A 19640-nucleotide genomic window follows, 5' to 3' on the forward strand; every position below is an offset into this window, starting at 1 on the left:
TGGGTTTCTCCCATTTCTCTCTGCAGATACTCTCAAGCTGTCAGGTTGGATGGAGAGCGTCGCTGCACAGCTATTTTCAGGTCTCTCCAGAGATGTTCGATCGGGTTCAAGTCTGGGCACTGGCTGGGCCACTCAAGGACATAGAGGCTTGTTCCGAAGCCACTGCTGCGTTGCCTTGGCTGTGTGCTTAGGGTCATTGTCCTGTTGGAAGGTGAACCTTCACCCCAGTCTGAGGTCCTGAGCAGGTTATTCATCACGGATCTTTGAACTTTTCACTGTTCGTCTTTCCCTCGATCCTGACTAGTCTCCCAGTCCCTGCCGCTGAAAAACATTCCCACAGTATGACGCTGCCTCCACCATGCTTCACCATACGGATGGTGCCAGGTTTCCTCCAGACGTGACGCTCGGTATTCAGGCCAAAGAGTTCAATCTTGGTTTCATCAGACCAGAGAATCTCATTTCTCATTGTCTGATTCTTCAGGTGCTTTTTGGCAAACTCCAAGCGGGAAGTCCAGTGCCTTTTACTGAGTAGTGACTTTCATCTGGCCACTACCATAAAGGCCTGATTGGTGGAGTGCTGCAAAGCTGGGAGAACCTTCCAGATGAACAACCATCTCCTTAGAGCTCTATCAGAGTGACCATCGGGTTCTTGGTCAACTCCCTGACCAAGGGCCTGCTCTCCCGGTTGATCAGTTTGGCCAAACGGCCAGCTCTAGGAAGAGTCTTGGTGGTTCCAAACTTCTTCCATTTAAGGATGGAGGCCACTTTGTTCTTGAGGCCCTTCAATGCTGCAGACATTTTTTTTGGTACACTTCCCCTGTGCCTCAGCACAATCCTGTCTCCGAGCTCTACGGAAAATTCCTTCGACCTCATGGCCTGGTTTTTGCTCTGACATGCACGGTCAACTGTGGGACCTTCTATAGACTAGGAGGTTGACCGATTAATCGGAATGGCCGATTTCAAGTTTTCATAAATCGGAAATCGGTATTTTTGGACACAGATCTCTTATTTTTTTTATACCTTTATTTAACAAGGCAAGTCAGTTAAGAACACATTCGTATTTTCAATGACGGCCTGGGAACGGTGGGTTAACTGTCTTGTTCAGGGGCAGAATGACAGATTTTTACCTTGTCAGCTCGGGGATTCAATCTTGCAACCTTACAGTTAACTAGTCCAACACGCTAACCACCTGATTACATTGCACTCCACGAGGTGACTGCCTGTTACGCAAATGCAGTAAGAAGCCAAGCTAAGTTGCTAGCTAGCATTAAACTTATCTTATAAAAAACAAATCAATCATAATCACTAGTTATACTAGTAATATCATCAACCATGTGTAGTTATCTGGCGTGTCCTACGTTGCATATAATCGATGCGGTGCGTATTCGCAAAAAAGGACCGTCTTTGCTCCAATGTGTACCTAACCATAAACAAACATCAAAGCCTTTCTTAAAATCAATACACAAGTAAATATTTTTAAACCTGCATATTTAGTTAATATTGCCTGCTAACATGACTCGTTGCGAACTGTGAAGACTACTTCTTCCTAACAAAGACAGCCAACTTCGCCAAACGGGGGATGATTTAACAAGAGCGCATTTGCGCCTGTACCTAACCATAAACATCAATGAATTTCTTAAAAGTCAATACACAGAAGTATGTATTTTTAGACATGCATATTTAGCTAAAAGAAATCGAGGTTAGCAGGCAATATTAACCAGGTGAAATTGTGTCACTTCTCTTGCATTCATTGCATGCAGAGTCAGTGTATATGCAACAGTTTGGGCTGCCTGGCTCATTGCAAACTAATTTGCCAGAATTTTACATAATTATGACATAAAATTGAAGGTTGTGCAATGTAACAGGAATATTCTGTGAAATACGGAACCGTTCCGTATTTCACTGAAGGAATAAACGTCTTGTTTTCGAGATGATAGTTTCCGGATTCGACCATATCAATGACGTAAGTCTATGATTTGATATTTGATGGAGCAGTCTGACTGAGCGGTGGTTGGCCCCAGCAGGCTCGTAAACATTCATTCAAACAGCACTTTCGTGCGTTTTGCCAGCAGCTCTTCGCTGTGCTTCAAGCATTGAGCTGTTTATGACTTCAAGCCTATCAACTCCCGAGATTAGGCTGGTGTAACCGATGTGAAATGGCTAGCTAGTTATCGGGGTGCGCGCTAATAGCATTTCAAACGTCACTCGCTCTGAGACTTGGTGTAGTTATTCCCCTTGCTCTGCATGGGTAAAGCTGCCTTGAGGGTGGCTGTTGTCGTTGTGTTCCTCGTTCGAGCCCAGGTAGGGGCGAGGAGAGGGACGGAAGCTATACTGTTACACTGGCAATACCAAAGTGCCTATTAGAACATCCAATAGTCAAAGGTATATGAAATACAAATGGTATAGAGAGAAATAGTCCTATAACAACTACAACCTAAAACGTCTTACCTGGGAATATTGAAGACTCATGTTAAAAGAAACCACCAGCTTTCATATGTTCTCATGTTCTGAGCAAGGAACTTACACGTTAGCTTTCTTACATGGCACATATTGCACTTCCTTCTCCAACACTTTCTTTTTGCATTATTTAAACCAAAATGTACATGTTTCATTATTTATTTGAGGCTAAATTGATTTTGATGTATTAAAAAAGGTCAAATAAGTGTTCATTGTCATTATTACAAATACATTTATTTAAAAAAAAAGTTAAACAATTATATATATATTTTTTTAAATCAGCCGATTAAATCGGCAGCAGCTTATTTTGGCCCTCCAATAATCGGTATCGGTGTTGAAAAATCATAAATCGGCCGACCTCTACTATAGACAGGTGTGTGCCTTTCCAAATGATGCCCAATCAATTGAATTTCCAATTAACTCTAATGAAGTTGTAGAAACAGCTCAAGGATGATCAATGGGAACAAGATGCACCTGAGCTCAATTTCATATCCCATAGTACAGGGTCTGAATACTGAACTAAATAAGGCATGTTTTATTTTTAATAAATTAGCCAAAATTTCTGAACCTGTTTTCACTGTCATTATGGGGCATTGTGTGTAGATTGCTGAGGATATAGATTAAATAAAGCAATTTTAGAATAAGGCTGTAAGGTAATACAATTAAAAGTGAAGGAGTCTGAATACTTTCCGAAGACACTATGTATATTTTACCCACAAAATATAAAAACGCAACATGGACAGTGTTTGTCTCATGAGCTGAAATTAAAGATCCCAGAAATATTCCGTAAGCACAAATAGTTTATTTATCTCAAATTGTGCACACATTTGTTTACATCCCTGCTTGTGAGCATTTCTCCTTTACCAAGATAATCCATCAACCTGACAGGTGTGGCATATGAACAAGTTGATTCAACAGCATAATCACACAGGTGCACCTTCTGCTTGGGACAATATAAACACTCGAAAAGGTGCAGTTTTGTCACACAACACAATACCACAGATGTCTCAAGTTGACTGCAGGAAGCTGTTGGCAGAAAATCTAATGTTCATTTATCTACTATAAACTGTCTCCAATGTCGTTTTAGAGAATTTGGCAGTACCTCCAACCGACCTCACAACCACAGGCCTATGCCCTCCCAGGCCCACCCATGGCTGTGCCCTTGCCCAGTCATGTGAAATCCATAGATTAGGTCCTGATTAATGAATATATATTGACTGATTTCCTCATATGAACTGTAACTCTGTACAATCTTTGAAATTGTTGCATGTTGCGTTTATATTTTTGTTCAGATAGGTAAAGCATATTTTTAACCAATTCCTTCCATCTAGATCCCTACCCTCATCTAGAAAAAAATAAGTCTCATTCTGACAGCACAATATTGGCCAACACCACCCAGTAGGTCATCCTGACAGCACAATATTGGCCAACACCACCCAGTAGGTCATCCTGACAGAGCAATATTGGCCAACACCACCCAGTCGGTCATCCTGACAGAGCAATATTGGCCAACACCACCCAGTAGGTCATCCTGACAGCACAATATTGGCCAACACCACCCAGTAGGTCATCCTGACAGAGCAATATTGGCCAACACCACCCAGTAGGTCATCTTGACAGCACAATATTGGCCAACACCACCCAGTAGGTCATCCTGACAGAGCAATATTGGCCAACACCACCCAGTCGGTCATCCTGACAGAGCAATATTGGCAAACACCACCCAGTCGGTCATCCTGACAGCACATTGTCAGTTAATCCTTGCTTAGGGTTTCCAATGTCACTGCACACACGCAACCACACGTGCAAGTGCACACTCAATCTTTGAGGATTTTTCTAGTTAGAAAAATGGGTAAAAAAAATCAATAAATAAAAAGCCAAAATACAGAAAACAATGTGGTCTTATAGCCCTTCAGTCCCCAGTTTCACCCTCATTGCTGTATTTGAGTCAAATCAGTAGATTTCTATTATTTGAAAGTCAATAGTCTTCCTGTTCGCACTTCCCATAAAATGATGGCAGTGGAAAACAGCTCTTCCCAAAGGCACCTTCTCAAATTGTTTCAGCATTGCATAGTTTATTTGGTGAGCATGTGCGAGATGTGATCAGAAGACATCCCTTACCTTGTGACCAGCAGGCGGGACCCCATCCTCAGTGACGCTTTGCCCATTCTGAAAATAAACGAGACAGAACACGGTTTCAGTGCCAAGATGTTTGCTGTGTGTGAGATTGTATGTGTGGGTGGGAACCATAGCAACCTAGAGCATCTATACTCATTATGCTACTTTGTTCCTAAGCTGACAAACCCAGTGCGTTTCACCTGTTGAAATGGCCAACAACCACAGTTATCCTCCAACAATGTATCTAGCTGAAGCATTGTTAAGAGCCCTTCAAAAGAGAACATCCATTTGTTATCAGCCAGTCTGCACGTTATTTCCCAGCATACACAGCATGGACCAGAGGCTAAAGCACCAGATGACATAATTGCCGTGTAGTTTCACAAGAGCAGACACTCTTTAAAATGTCATGATGAAAAGAGAATCAAGGCATTTCAAAAGACCATTACATGACAGGCTGGCCACTTTCCAGTGAAATCAAACTGCCATTAAAGCCATGATGATGATGATGATGATGATTATTAGGCAGCATGATTCATTTGAATAACCAACAGTTAGTGTGTTTAAAGACTCCAGGTTGCTGGGTTGAGAACATCGGATGATAAAGTGTAATTGACTAAAATGTTTCACCCAAGGCCTTAGCAGATGGTTTGGTACCACAGTACATTGTAGTGCAATATTCTACCACAGGCCATTAAAAAGCTGCCACAGGCCATTAAAACTGTTGACGGCAAGTCTCTCTAGAGATGTTCAATCTCTGTTTTCACAAAGAACTAAATATGATTTGTTTGGTCTGAAGCATTCTGTAAACTCATACCTTAGAACACTCAAATTCACATTCTTGCTTCGACAGAAACACACAAATAAAACCACCCCTCTCTCTTACCATAGCAGTCAAAATAGAGACATATTGCACTTGAAAAAATTGTAACAAACAGTCAAAGACACAGAGAGGTTCGGGCTTGAAGCACCAACACTGACCGAGCCCCCCCCCTTCCCTGTCATGTCACAATGGAGAGAGGCGAACCTGAAGTCACACTTCCTCTACTACTCTTCTCCCCTGATGACAATACAAGTATTTTCTTCTCTCACACACACACACACACAGAGCAGAGAGACAGGATATTGATTAGCCTCGAGTTGTGATAAAGAAGAAAGAGCGTGGGAAAATGGCTTATCTGGGGCACTGCCCTTGGTCTGAGGGCAGAAAAAGATCTTTACTAAACAGAGAACCGTGGACTTAATCTTAGTGAGTGGGGGTTGTCCACGATAGGTCTGTTGGGTGACACAAATGAACTTGCCATGGAAATGTTAAGTTGCAGTCTCAAAGGCTGCATTTATACAGATTGCCCAATTCTGATCTTTTGCTGAATCAGATCAGCTCATTAATTAGGCAAAATATCAGAATTGGGCTGCATGTGTAAACACAGCCAAAAGGACCAAGAGTGAGACATTACTGCAGCGGCCTCTGCTACAAATCAAGAGCGCAAAAGGAAAGCAGGATTACCGTAATCAGAGAATGTTTTCAGGGCACACCCTCACCACAGAGAACTTGTTAGGCTATCAGCTCTTGGAAACACAATGAGCTTCTCAAACAAAGCCTGAGGGTTTTATGAGAGTGCAAGAGTCTAGCTGGGGTTTTCATCCAGTTTTGCGACATATTTCACATGAGAATTTTCCAACCAGTGATGAGTTTCCACAAAACTGACTTACTGTGGATAAAAATCAGTGTGATGACGTAGTGCACAGAAAAAAAAGAGTTCATGTACTGAATAAAAATCTAAATTTAAGTGTTGTTTCCATCGCAGTTAAACTCTACCAATAGTTTCTGTGACAAAAACAAATAGGCCCACTCTGGTCTTGGCACCTGCTCTCTAGCCAACACTATGGCTAGGCTGTGCGGTCAATGGATAGTGTAATCTACATGAGATTATTATGGATAAGAGCGAGAATTTTTATTTGTCAAACGTTAGACAAGCATCGATCACGTCACCAGAATTAATACCCTTGATATTTATTGGAAAGGAGTGTCAAATTTACTTTGATATGGTGGTTATTACATAAGTATTTGCTCATAAAAGCGTTTCCACTGACATTTCTTTCATACTTAATTTAACCGACACAACAGGATCCCACCATAAATCAAACCAACACAATTCTGCCAGCATTTATAAAATTGTCATTGCCATCACAGCTGTCGTGTTTTTAATTTTTTCTCCTCCATACAGTTTGACTTTACTAGCATAACAAACCAAATGTGGATGGTAAAGTGGTCACCGGACTGCAGTTGTTGAAAGGAATAGTTCAAGTGACATCACCCACAATGCTTTTCCAGGCAATGACATCAGGGTTTACATCCATGGGGGTAGTAAAGGCATTTTTAGTATGTTCCACATGTTACACCTAAATCACCTCAAAAATTACATAAAAAACAGGCTTGCAGAGGTGAACTACCTCTTTAATAAACTCATAAAGATAGTTGTGAAACACTGACCTAACAAGGAAACACAAACCAACAATGAATCATAAAAGGAGGGGTTTACACAAACAAAATCAATTTAATACAAAATTAAAAAAAGAGGCTCCTTGAGGAGGAAACCAAATGGCCGTCTGGTTCCGGAGTGTTTCCCTAACCTCTGTGTAGACATCCCCTCTATTTTTTACCTTCCTTATCCCCTCCCCCCTCCCATAAAGTTCTCACTACTGTAGTCATAATCCCCGGGTCTTCAGGAGAGGTTGGAGCAGGAATGTGGAAGATGCTGCTCCACACATTTTGGCCTAATTAGCCCTGCATGGCTGATCCAAGTGGCACAGTTAACCATGCTCTCCCCTGAGATTTCAACCAGAGTAAAAACACACACTTTAGAACTACAACCTCACACATACAATTACACATTCAAACTCAGAGATTCATTATGTACATCAGGGCTCCCCAAATGGCAGCCCACAGGACGAATGTGTCCCCTCCCATGTTAAAAATAAGAAGTTATACAAAAATAAAATAAAGACACCAGTGAATCAGATTCCAAGTGATTTTTATTTTGGAAATGTGTTCCAAACTATTCCCATGCATAAGTGTGATCGTATACAAACGTAAGCAAGTTTTAGTCAACTGTTATATCTGTTTGTCCTTCTTGTGGTGAAGTTGCAGTCTACAAAGTATCTGTAATGATGTACCGACCCCCTGACCATCCGCTCAATAATGATTATATATCATCTAGTTGATGATCCCTGATATACATTTCTGTACACACGTAGGGCTGAGTGGTATTTTACTATATAATGTGGCTACAGGTATTGATCCACCGATGTGTATATTCACTGTACCTTCACTAAATGGTATTCAAATCAAATTGTATTTGTCACATGAGCCAAATACAACAGGTGTAGACCTTACAGTGAACTGCTGTAAGGTATTTTAATGTTTGATTTTTTATATCATTGAGTAAATGACTCAAAGAAGAAATTTATGAATGCTGGAATTGAACAAATATGCAAATAGAAACCAGTTCGAGGCTACAAAATAGCATTTTAACGCGGTGTTCTACAAATAGGACGACTACACTGTCAGTTTTTGCAGATAGTCTTTTTGATTGAACAGTATAAAGCAACCAGAATGAATAAAGCCCATTAAAACCACTTAGAATTAATATGCTGCTATCCTAGGGTCACGCACTACCCATAATGCATTTTTGGAACTTTCATTATTCAGAAACATCAAATCCGGTCAAATTATAATTTTGCCATCGCTCTACGCACATAGCTTGCAGCCAGCCATGTGACACAATTATGTTACTCAAAAGACATCTATAATTCATGCAATGTAAACAGCCTTGAAGAACTTATGGTGTGGTTAAAATATAACTTCAGTGTAACAGCTATGATTATAGCAGCGGAACCACCCTGAAAACGAAGCAACTGGTAATCGCTCCATCACACACACACAAAAAAAAAAAAACTATTGCTTCATTCATAGTGCAATACTGTACTTCAAACTAAAATGCTGCATCATTGACCATCTTTAATTCATAAGCTTTACTTAGAAAAAAAAAATAGAATGTAGCACACACACCACAGTTCAAACGTTTGGGGTCACTTAGAAATGGCCTTGTTTTTTGAAAGAGATGCACATTTTTTGCCCATAAAAATAATGTCAAATTGATCAGAAACAGTGTAGATGGATATTGTAAATGACTATTGTAGCTGGAAAGGGACGATTTACGGAATATCTACATAGGAGTATAGAAGCCCATTATCAGCAACCATCACACCTGTGTTCTAATGGCACGTTGTGTTAGCTAATACAAGTTTATCATTTAAAAAAAGGCTAGTTAATCATTAGAAAACTATTTTGCAATTATGTTAGCACAGCTGAACACTGTTGTTCTGATTTAAAGAAGCAATAAAACTGGCCTTCTTTAGACTAGTTGAGTATCTGGATCATCAGCATTTGTGGGTTCGATTACAGGCTCAAATTGGCCAGAAACAAAGACCATTCTTCTGTAACTCGTCAGGTTATTCTTGTTCTGAGAAATGAAGGTTATTCCATGCGAGAAATTGCCAAGAAACTGAAGACCTGGTACAACGCTGTGTACTACTCCCTTCACAGAACAGCGCAAGCTGGCTCTAACCATAATAGAAAGAGCGGGAGGCCCGTGGTTCAACTGAGCAAGAGGACAAGTATCAAGAGTCAAGTTTGAGAAACCAACACCGCAAGTCCTCAACTGGCAGCTTCATTAAATAGTACCCGCAAAACACCAGTTTCAACGTCAACAGTTAAGTGGCGACTCCGGGATGCTGGCCTTCTAGGCGTTATTGTTTGCTTTTCTTTCAAGAACAAGGACATTTCTAAGTGAGCACAAACTTTTGAACGGTAATGTAGCCATTTTTTATTTAACTAGGCAAGTCAGTTAAGAACAAATTCTTATTTACAATGACTGCCTAGGAACAGTGGGTTAACGGTCTTGCTCAGGGGCAGAACGACACATTTTTACCATTGCGTCAGCTTGGGGATTCAATCTAGCAACCTTTCAGTTACTAGTCCGCTCTAACCACTAGGCTACCTGCTGCCCCTACCTGCAGCTATGATGAAACAAGGAAAGCGACCTCATATCTGCCAGTGTGAAAGTAGCTTCAGGTTGTGTTATCACATGCCCCTATGGCAGCCAGTAAGTCATCTCTCCCAGGTAGTGTTTGTTCCACAGGTCACACCCAGATCAGCTGAAGGTAAGGCAAAAGGCCCTTCTCTAGATGTGTTCCAAGATGGCTACATTGTAGTCACCTTCCAGATCTCACAACGCCAGCGTGCAGCACCACTACATTATACTAGGTCTGGAACACACCCAATCTGCTTACATAATGGCCATAGATTCAGTAGAGCACACAGCCTTGGCCGCGCACGACTACAACACCATCGTTAAGTTTGCCGACGACACAATGGTAGTAGGTCTGATCACTGACGAGGCGGTAAGTGACCTGGCAGTGTGGTGCCAAGACAACATCTTCTTCAAAGTCAGCAAGACAAAGGAGCGGATTGTGGACTACAAAGATATGGAGGGCCGTGCACTCAAACACCATCATTAAGTTTTCCCCATCCACAGGGATGTAGTGGAGCGGATCGAGAGCTTCAAGTTCATCAGTGTCCAGATCACTAAGGATCGATCATGGTCCAAACACACTAACAAAGTCATGAAGAGGGATCGACAATGCCCCTTCCCCCACCGAGGCTGAAAATATTGGGTATGGGCCCTCAGAACGTTGAGGATCTACAGCTGCATCATTGAGAGCATCTTGACTAGCTGCAATCAGCGCCTTGTTATGGCAACTGCTTGGCATCTGATCGCAAGGCGCTACAGAGGGTAGTGCGTACGGGCCCAGTAAATAACTGGAGCCGAGCTCCCTGCCATCCAGGACCTGTATACCAGGCGGTGTCAGAAGAAGTCCCCTAAAAATAGCCTCCCAAGTCATACTGTTCTCTCTGATACCACACGGCAAGCAGAAGCGATGCACCAAACTAAACTAACTTTGACTCATCACATACGCTGCTGCTACTGTTAGAAACTAAAACAAGAAGCTCCCGCGCTGAGGTCTGTTCAACGCTGGTCCGACCAATCTGATTCCACACTCCAAGACTGCTTCCATCACGTGGACTGGGATATGTTTCGTATTGCGTCAGGCAACAACATAAGTATTGAGCGAGTTCATTAGAACGTGCGTTGAAGATGTCGTTCCCATTGCAACGATTAAAACATTCCCAAACCAGAAACCGTGGATTGATGGCAGCATTCGCGTGAAACTGAAAGCGCGAACCACTGCTTTTAATCAGGGCAAGGTGACTGGAAACATGACCGAATACAAACAGTGTAACTATTCCCTCCGCAAGGCAATCAAACAAGCTAAGCGTCAGTATAGAGACAAAGTAGAATCTCAATTCAACGGCTCAGACACAAGAGGTATGTGGCAGGGTATACAGTCAATCACGGATTACAAAAAGAAACCAGCCCCGTCACGGACCAGGATGTCTTGCTCCCAGGCAGACTAAATCACTTTTTTGCCCGCTTTGAGGACAATACAGTGCCACTGACACGGCCCGCAACTAAAACATGCGGACTCTCCTTCACTGCAGCCGACGTGAGGAAAACATTTAAACGTGTCAACCCTCGCAAGGCTGCAGGCCCAGACGGCATCCCCAGCCGCGCCCTCAGAGCATGCGCAGACCAGCTGGCTGGTGTGTTTACGGACATATTCAATCAATCCCTATCCCAGTCTGTTGTTCCCACATGCTTCAAGAGGGCCACCATTGTTCCTGTTCCCAAGAAAGCTAAGGTAACGGAGCTAAACGACTACTCACTTCCATCATCATGAAGTGCTTTGAGAGACTAGTCAAGGACCATATCACCTCCACCCTACCTGACACCCTAGACCCACTCCAATTTGCTTACCGCCCAAATAGGTCCACAGACGATGCAGTCTCAACCACACTGCCCTAACCCATCTGGACAAGAGGAATACCTATGTGAGAATGCTGTTCATCGACTACAGCTCGGCATTTAACACCATAGTGCCCTCCAAGCTCGTCATCAAGCTCGAGACCCTGGGTCTCGACCCCGCCCTGTGCAACTGGGTACTGGACTTCCTGACGGGCCGCCCCCAGGTGGTGAGGGTAGGCAACAACATCTCCACCCCGCTGATCCTCAACACTGGGGCCCCACAAGGGTGCATTCTGAGCCCTCTCCTGTACTCCCTGTTCACCCACGACTGCGTGGCCACGCACGCCTCCAACTCAATCGTCAAGTTTGCGGACGACACAACAGTGGTAGGCTTGATTACCAACAAACGACGAGACGGCCTACAGGGAGGAGGTGAAGGCCCTCGGAGTGTGGTGTCAGGAAAATAACCTCACACTCAACGTCAACAAAACTAAGGAGATGATTGTGGACTTCAGGAAACAGCAGAGGGAACACCCCCCTATCCACATCGATGGAACAGTAGTGGAGAGGGTAGTAAGTTAAGTTCCTCGGCGTACACATCACAGACAAACTGAATTGGTCCACCCACACAGACAGCATCGTGAAGAAGGCGCAGCAGCGCCTCTTCAACCTCAGGAGGCTGAAGAAATTCGGCTTGTCACCAAAAGCACACAAACTTCTACAGATGCACAATCGAGAGCATCCTGTCGGGCTGTATCACCGCCTGGTACGGCAACTGCTCCATCCACAACCGTAAGGCTCTCCAGAGGGTAGTGAGGTCTGCACAACGCATCACCGGGGGCAAACTACCTGCCCTCCAGGACACCTACACCACCCGATGTCACAGGATGGCCATAAAGATCATCAAGGACAACAACCACCCGAGCCACTGCCTGTTCACCCCGCTATCATCCAGAAGGCGAGGTCATTACAGGTACATCAAAGCTGGGACCGAGAGACTGAAAAACAGCTTCTATCTCAAGGCCATCAGACTGTTAAACAGCCACCACTAACATTGAGTGGCTGCTGCCAACACACTGACTCAACTTCAGCCACTTTAATAATGGGAATTGATGGGAAATGTAAAATATATCACTAGCCACTTTAAAACAATACTACCTAATATAATGTTTACATACCCTACATTATTAATCTCATATGTATACATATATACTGTACTCTATATCATCTACTGCATCTTTATGTAATACGTGTCACTAGCCACTAACTATGCCACTTTGTTTACATACTCATCTCATATGTATATACTGTACTCGATACCATCTACTGTATCTTGCCTATGCCGCTCTGTACCATCACTCATTCATATATCTTTATGTACATATTCTTTATCCCCTTACACTTGTGTCTATAAGGTAGTAGTTTTGGAATTGTTAGCTAGATTACTTGTTGGTTATTACTGCATTGTCGGAACTAGAAGCACAAGCATTTCGCTACACTCGCATTAACATCTGCTAACCATGTGTATGTGACAAATCAAATTTGATTTGACTATCTGTCACTTTATTCCTAGTTATATGTACATGTCTACCTCAATTATCTCCTACCACAGCACATACACTTGATACTGGTACCTCCTGTATATAGACAAGTTATACTCATTGTGTATCTATCATTTGTATTATTACACATTTTACTTGATTATTTCTCTATTTTCGCTCTCTGCATTGTTGGGAAGGGCCCGTAAGGAAGCATTTCACTGTTAGTCCAAGAAGCATGTGACAAATATAATGTGATTTGAGCCATTAGCTGCTGTGTGCAGCGCGTCTGCAACATAGTTGGTCTGGAACTCACCCCCTCTCTCACTCGCCCTCACTGTGTGGCTCAGAAAGTGTACCCTGTGCTGGCAGGCCAGGCATGGCTCAGAGGAATGTGGACCATTGTCTCACAGTTATTAACTCAACCCCTGGCCTCTTGCGTAATAACAGGGCGATCTCCAGAAGTGCTGACAGTCATCCCTTGCAGAGGCTTGTTGTGTTTTGTTCTGCTCTGTTCTGTTCTACTCTCCATCAGAAAATACCTGATAAAAGCATGCGCCAAAACGCATTGGTTTTCACAACGAAAAATTATTTTGCAGCGAACTTGCAAATGTCCTGCCAAGAGTTGATGAATATATTTTAATGTTCAGATCCTTCTGCTGCACCTGGGTAGAAAAAGCTCTGCTGGGAACAGAGGACTATTGTATAGTAGAGGTAGACACCTGATTGCATCAGTCACAAACACATCCTTCAGTCACAAGTCCTCCAAATTAAAAACATAACCTTTATATCAAAGCATTACATCTTCACCAGAAGAAGAGGTTCATGATAATATGAGAAGGAAGGAGAAGAGCAGTTAGGGAATATCTCAAGCAATAGGAGCAGGAAACAAAAATCATGTGCCTCACATGTACAGGGGAACAATAACAGTGACTTCATCAGTGATCAAAGGAGTGTCTATGACTAGGTCATTGCTCTATGTCGAGGCATCTGTCGGGGAATCTCCGGATCACTTTGGGGATCGGGGGAGTCTCAGATGGATAGCCAATCCCAATTCGCACCTCCCCCTCCCCATAACCCTTTGATGTTTGCTTTCCCATAACCCTTGGATGTTTTGCAGATCTGAAGGTTCTGGATAGGTTGGTCTATAAACAGCAGTGTGGTGGAGACTCCACATTACAGATTTGCGAACGTCAAAAAGTATGGGGCCAAAGTGGAGAGGAAGGGAGAAAACTGGGACCGGAAGGAGCCTGGTGGTGTGCCAGGTGCGATCCAGTGGCAGCACATGGAACGAGACTAGTATAGGGAAGGGAACAGAACGACTGGTGAACGTGATGACAGGGAGGAATAGAGACAGGGAAGAATGGAGGGATAACTTTGTAGTGGTATGTGACTAAACCCTGGGCCGGATCTGTAGCCTTCGCACAGTCTCCAGTTTCAAAACACAGAGTCACTGACAGGAAACAAACAGCTCATCAGCTGTCATCTGAAAGGAGAGAGCAGCTCCTCTCACTGAGTGGATGTGTTAAGAGTGTGTTGATTATAACATTTATATTCAGATCAGACGTTCATAACAATACGCTTGGATATTTGACATCCTACAATTTAGAACTGTAGGCAGCTGTCGACAGTAGCTGACATTATCAGCTCAAGTATAGCAATGGACCAATGGTAGAATCTGAACCTAGTTCGTACTTTGACAGTCAGTACCTTGACATTTCCATAAAGCTGTTAATGAATCTGACCTTGTCCAAACCGATAGTAACCCAAAACCACAACCCTTCAATCAATCAATCAATCAATCCACAGCTCTCGCTGGTATCCAACCCCAGCCTTAACATCCGTCTGTCTCAGGGCTCTCAGTTTACAGCTCAATCAATCTGCCTCGGTCTCGTCTGTCGGTCTAAGACTGGAGTGGAGCCGGGTGCCAATGAGAGCTGTGCTGTGACTTACAGCCTCAAGCTCAATGGGAAAGATCTCAGTGTGCCAAATTCTAAAGGCATTTGTCATCTCTCTACATTACACGAAACGTGGCAAGACAGGCATAATTTTACCTGCCCATCCAATCTGGTGTGGATTGGGGAAGACCTCATTCCCAACAGGTGTAGTATAGCTACAGTCCTCCAGTTGAACCAAATCACAACACAAAGAGATAAGTATGAAAACATAGTAGGGCTATTGGTGCTGCTGCGTGACAGAACACTGGTTTATTGCGTTGTGACTGAGACAGTATGTCAGTCTTGCCTCCAATTAGCCTTTAACAAAAGTTGCAAGGTCATGTGACCATAGTAAAAACTCCAGCGCGAACCTCCTGGCAAGCAGCCACCTGTCAAGAGGTGCGGAGGACATTCAAAACGGCAGAAGCTGAGTTCAACTAATGTCCTCTGAACATTAGCTATTAGACTAGACTACTATACAGCAAAAAGAAGATGTCAAGCCATGGCAACAACTGAATAAAACAGGATAAGAGTGGAGGGGGAGAGTAGCCTACTCGCTTGATAACAAATTCAACTAAATGGCAGAGGAAGATTTTGAACACGTTTTAGAGTTCACAGGTCACTGCTCCATGGAATCAATCAGAAAATTATACCCCTTCAGATTTGATTTTGGCTAAATGTTGTCACACACATGGGTACATTGCATCAACCTACTGTAAAAAAACAAGCAAGTGCACTCCTTAACTTTACAAACATGTAGAATAACAACTGGGGCGCCTTCAGCAGGACGACGTTTTGGAACGTTCAGATAGAAATATGCTATGTAGAACAAACATGCATATCTGACATGCAGAATATGGAATCACGTCAGCTCCATGTGGCATTTCCATTTCCAACGCCTGAGAACGTTTTCGTACTGAACATGGCCCAAGTCAACATTGTTCCATTATGTCAATAAAAACCAATTGAATCCTGGTATTTATTGTCAAGTGTCTTTCCAAGCACACCAATTAACAGAAGGGAAAAGTGTAGCCTACAAATAGCCTATATTTGGCATGCGGAATGACAATAAGAGCAATTTCACCGATGCCCTTACCTCTGAGTCCAGTGTAACTAGTTCCATTTGGGGCCAGGGCTCCGCAAGATGTGCAAGAGGCATTATGCTGGTTTAGTATCGCTCCCTGCTACCGAAATACACGTTCAATTTGCCTAGATGGATTGGGTTGTAGAGTGAGGTTACGTTACCCTGGACAATGTCTTGTTTATTCACAATCTGAATTCCGGTCGGTTATGATGTATCAATTCAATCCCCGGTGCAGACGCGTATTCCAGTCGCACTCGGGAGCCGTTAGCTACAAACAAATATAAACCCGAATGAAAAACACACGAGAAAACTATTGATGATACCAATTCCAGGATATGAGTAAAATCAAACCCCTCTACACAGGTAGCCTAGGTCAGATTTGTAGTGAAGAGCCGACTGAGTTTCCAAGCCGTTAATTAGGCTATGCAATTATATTAATTCGCCAAAATAATCAGCTTTCTCTTGAGTCCATGTAACCTAATTAATCGACGACGCAGCCTATTATATTATAGGCATACAGCTTCTCTTCTTCTCTGTATTTATGAGAGATTACTCGGAATGGGGACTTCGTTCTGTACTGCCTCCAGAATGTAGCGTTGAAGCTGAGCGCAACTCGAACTGTTATTGGCAGACTCCAGACTGATTTCTTCCAGCCCCGTATTCGTCGGTCCGCCCAACTGTATTTTCGCCATCCTCTGGAGGCTGGTTGAACTGCAATTTATGTATAGGATTACCTTACGTAATACGCCAAAGCGCACCAAATGCACTTGAAAAAAAATACAGTAATCAAATTAAAAAGGTTGGCAGCGTAATAAGACCTTGAAGATAATTTTGTTCAGCATGATGGTAAAAAAAAGATAATAGGGAGGAGAAAAAGGACGGGAGAAGAAGAAGACAAAGAAGAAGAGAGGGGTCAAGGGCGTTGATGATGAGGATGGTAAATAGTGATTCATTTTTATGCATACAGGTGTCATGCCCATTCATTGCAAGTGCTCGCTATCAGTGTCCCTTCAAAAAGACATTTGGTACATGAAACATTTGGATTTGAAGGAAAACAGTTACAATTTATTACCTAATAAAAATGATATCAAATTTCTTGAGTGTGGTGTATCAATTGATCTGTGCATAGTCGAGGGTCATTGTGTTATTGTAACAATACCTACATTTATGTTCATTTGTTTTGGTCTCTCACTCCAACATTTGCCACCAGAGGAGGCTCCTCAGAGGAGGAAGGGAAGGAACATCCTACTCAGTGAATTTCATAAAAATAATGAATGTATAATTTTTTTGATAAAACATGTCACCAAGTAACTGATTAAAACACACTGTTTTGCAATGAAGGTCTACAGTAGCCTCAACAGCACTCTGTAGGGTAGCCCCATGGTGTAGCCGGAGGACAGCTAGCTTCCGTCCTCCTCTGGGTACCTTGACTTCAATACAAAACCTAGGAGGCTCATGGTTCTTACCCCCTTCGATTAACTTACACAGTACTTATTACAACTTCCGGAGGACGTCCTCCAACCTATCAGTGCTCTTGCAGTATGAACTGACATGTTATCCATCCAATCAAAGAATCAGAGAATGAATCTAGCACTGAAAGCATAAGCTACAGCTAGCTAGCACTGCAGTGCATAAGTAGCGGGGACCGAGAGACTGAAAAACAGCTTCTTTCTCAAGGCCATCAGACTGTTAAACAACACTAACATTGAGTGGCTGCTGCCAACATACTGACTCATCTCTAGCCACTTTAATAATGAAAAAAAATGATGGAATAAATGTATCACTAGCCACTTTAAACGATGCCACTTTATATAATGTTTACATACCCTACATTACTCATCTCATATGTATATACACTGTACTCTATACCATCTACTGCATTTTGCCTATGCCGTTCGGCCATCACTCATTCATATATTTGTATGTACATATTCTCATTCATTCCTTTATACACACAAGTGTAAGGTAGTCATTGTGAAATTGTTAGGTTCAATTACTTGTTAGATATTACTGCATGGTCGGACCTAGAAGCACAAGCATTTCGCTACACTCGCATTAACATCTGCTAACCATGTGTATTGTCACGCCCTGACCTTAGAGCTTTTTATGTCTCTATTTTGGTTTGGTCAGGGTGTGATTTTGGTAAGCATTCTATGTTTTTGTATTTCTTTGTTTTGACCGGGTATGGTTCTCAATCAGGGACAGCTGTCTATTGTTGTTTCTGATTGGGAACCATACTTAGGTAGCTTTTCCCCACAGCGTTTTTGGTAGGTAGTTATTTTCTGTTTTGTGTTTCTGCACCTGACAGGACTGTTCCGGTGTTCGTTCATTCTCTTTGTTATTTAGTGTTCAGTTGAAATAAAAGTATGAACACCTACCACGCTGGTCCTTCTTCAACAGACGATCGTTACAGAGCTAGAGAGGATATCGTTTACCACACTGCGCTTTGGTCCTTCTTCAACAGACAATCGTTACAGAGCTAGAGAGGATACCGTTTACCACGCTGCGCTTTGGTCCACACCTTCAACAGACAATCGTTACAGAACTACCCACCACCAAAGGACCAAGCAGCGTGGAAGAGAGGACTGGACATGGGAGGACATCCTGGACGGCAAGGGATCCTACACATGGGAGTAGATCCTGGCTGGAAGGGATCGCCTCCCATGTGAACAGGTGGAGGCAGCCAGGAGAGGGGAGGCAGCAGGGAAAGGGAACCAGCGTTATGAGGGAACACGGCTGGCAAGGAAGCCCGAGAGGCAGCCCCCACATTTTTTGGGGGGGAGGCACATTGGGAGTGTGGCGGAGTCAGGTTGGAGACCTGAGCCCACTCCCCGTGCTTACCGTGGCGAGCAGGTGACTGGTCAGGCCCCGGGCTATGGGGTGACGCGCACTGTGTCTCGGCCGGTAATTCACAGGCCGGTGTGCTTGGTGCCAGCGTCCCGCATTTGCCGGGTGGAAGTGGGCATCCAGCCAGAAAGGGTGGTGCCAGCTCTGAGCTCGAGACCGCCAGTGTGCTTCCAAGGCCCAGTGTATCCGGTGCCTCGGCCAAGGAAGAGGCCTCTGGTATGTCTCCCCAGCCTGGTGAGTCCTGTGCCTGCTCCTAGAGCTAAGTCTCCTGTGTGTCTCCCCAGCCTGGTGAGTCCTGTGCCTGCTCCTAGAGCTAAGTCTCCTGTGTGTCTCCCCAGCCTGGTGAGTCCTGTCCCTGCTCCTAGAGCTAAGTCTCCTGCGGCGCCCTCCGGTCCGGAGCCTCCAGCGGCGCCCTCCGGTCCGGAGCCTCCAGCGGCGCCCTCCGGTCCGGAGCCTCCAGCGGCGCCCTCCGGTCCGGAGCATCCAGGATTGGTAACATGTCAGTTCTATTTTGTTGTCTACAATATAAATGTTATTTTGGTGACAACGTTGTAGGCAGTGTAGCAGTTCGTGGTTATGGTATGATGGTTTGGTTTGGATCGATTTTTGCACCTGGTCACAGACAGCTGTTGTGTTGTGCACTGAAGTCCACAAGCAAAGTTAAAAAGGTGATAGTGCATAGATGTGAGAAGGAATTATAACATGAGCAAAGTGATGATGCTGTATGTGGCTG

General features: G+C 43.6%; 1 protein-coding gene across 2 annotated transcripts in view; it reads right to left on the bottom strand.

Moving 5' to 3' along the window:
- LOC109894684 (ribosomal protein S6 kinase 2 alpha) overlaps positions 1-16696 on the bottom strand; it is a 79898-nt gene extending 63202 nt beyond the window's left edge. The window contains exons 1-2 of one of the 2 annotated variants that reach the window (XM_020488339.2): positions 16073-16696; positions 4579-4626 (exon numbers count right to left, since the gene is read on the bottom strand). In XM_020488339.2, coding sequence (XP_020343928.1) covers positions 4579-4626; positions 16073-16135 — 111 coding nt within the window. In that variant the 5' untranslated portion in view covers positions 16136-16696. The remainder of the gene's footprint in view (positions 1-4578; positions 4627-16072) is intronic. The other variant, XM_020488337.2, reaches the window with a different exon arrangement.
- Between the last annotated feature and the right edge of the window lie 2944 nt (positions 16697-19640).

Source organism: Oncorhynchus kisutch, linkage group LG7 (genome assembly GCF_002021735.2).
Source record: "Oncorhynchus kisutch isolate 150728-3 linkage group LG7, Okis_V2, whole genome shotgun sequence".
NCBI lineage: Eukaryota > Metazoa > Chordata > Actinopteri > Salmoniformes > Salmonidae > Oncorhynchus > Oncorhynchus kisutch.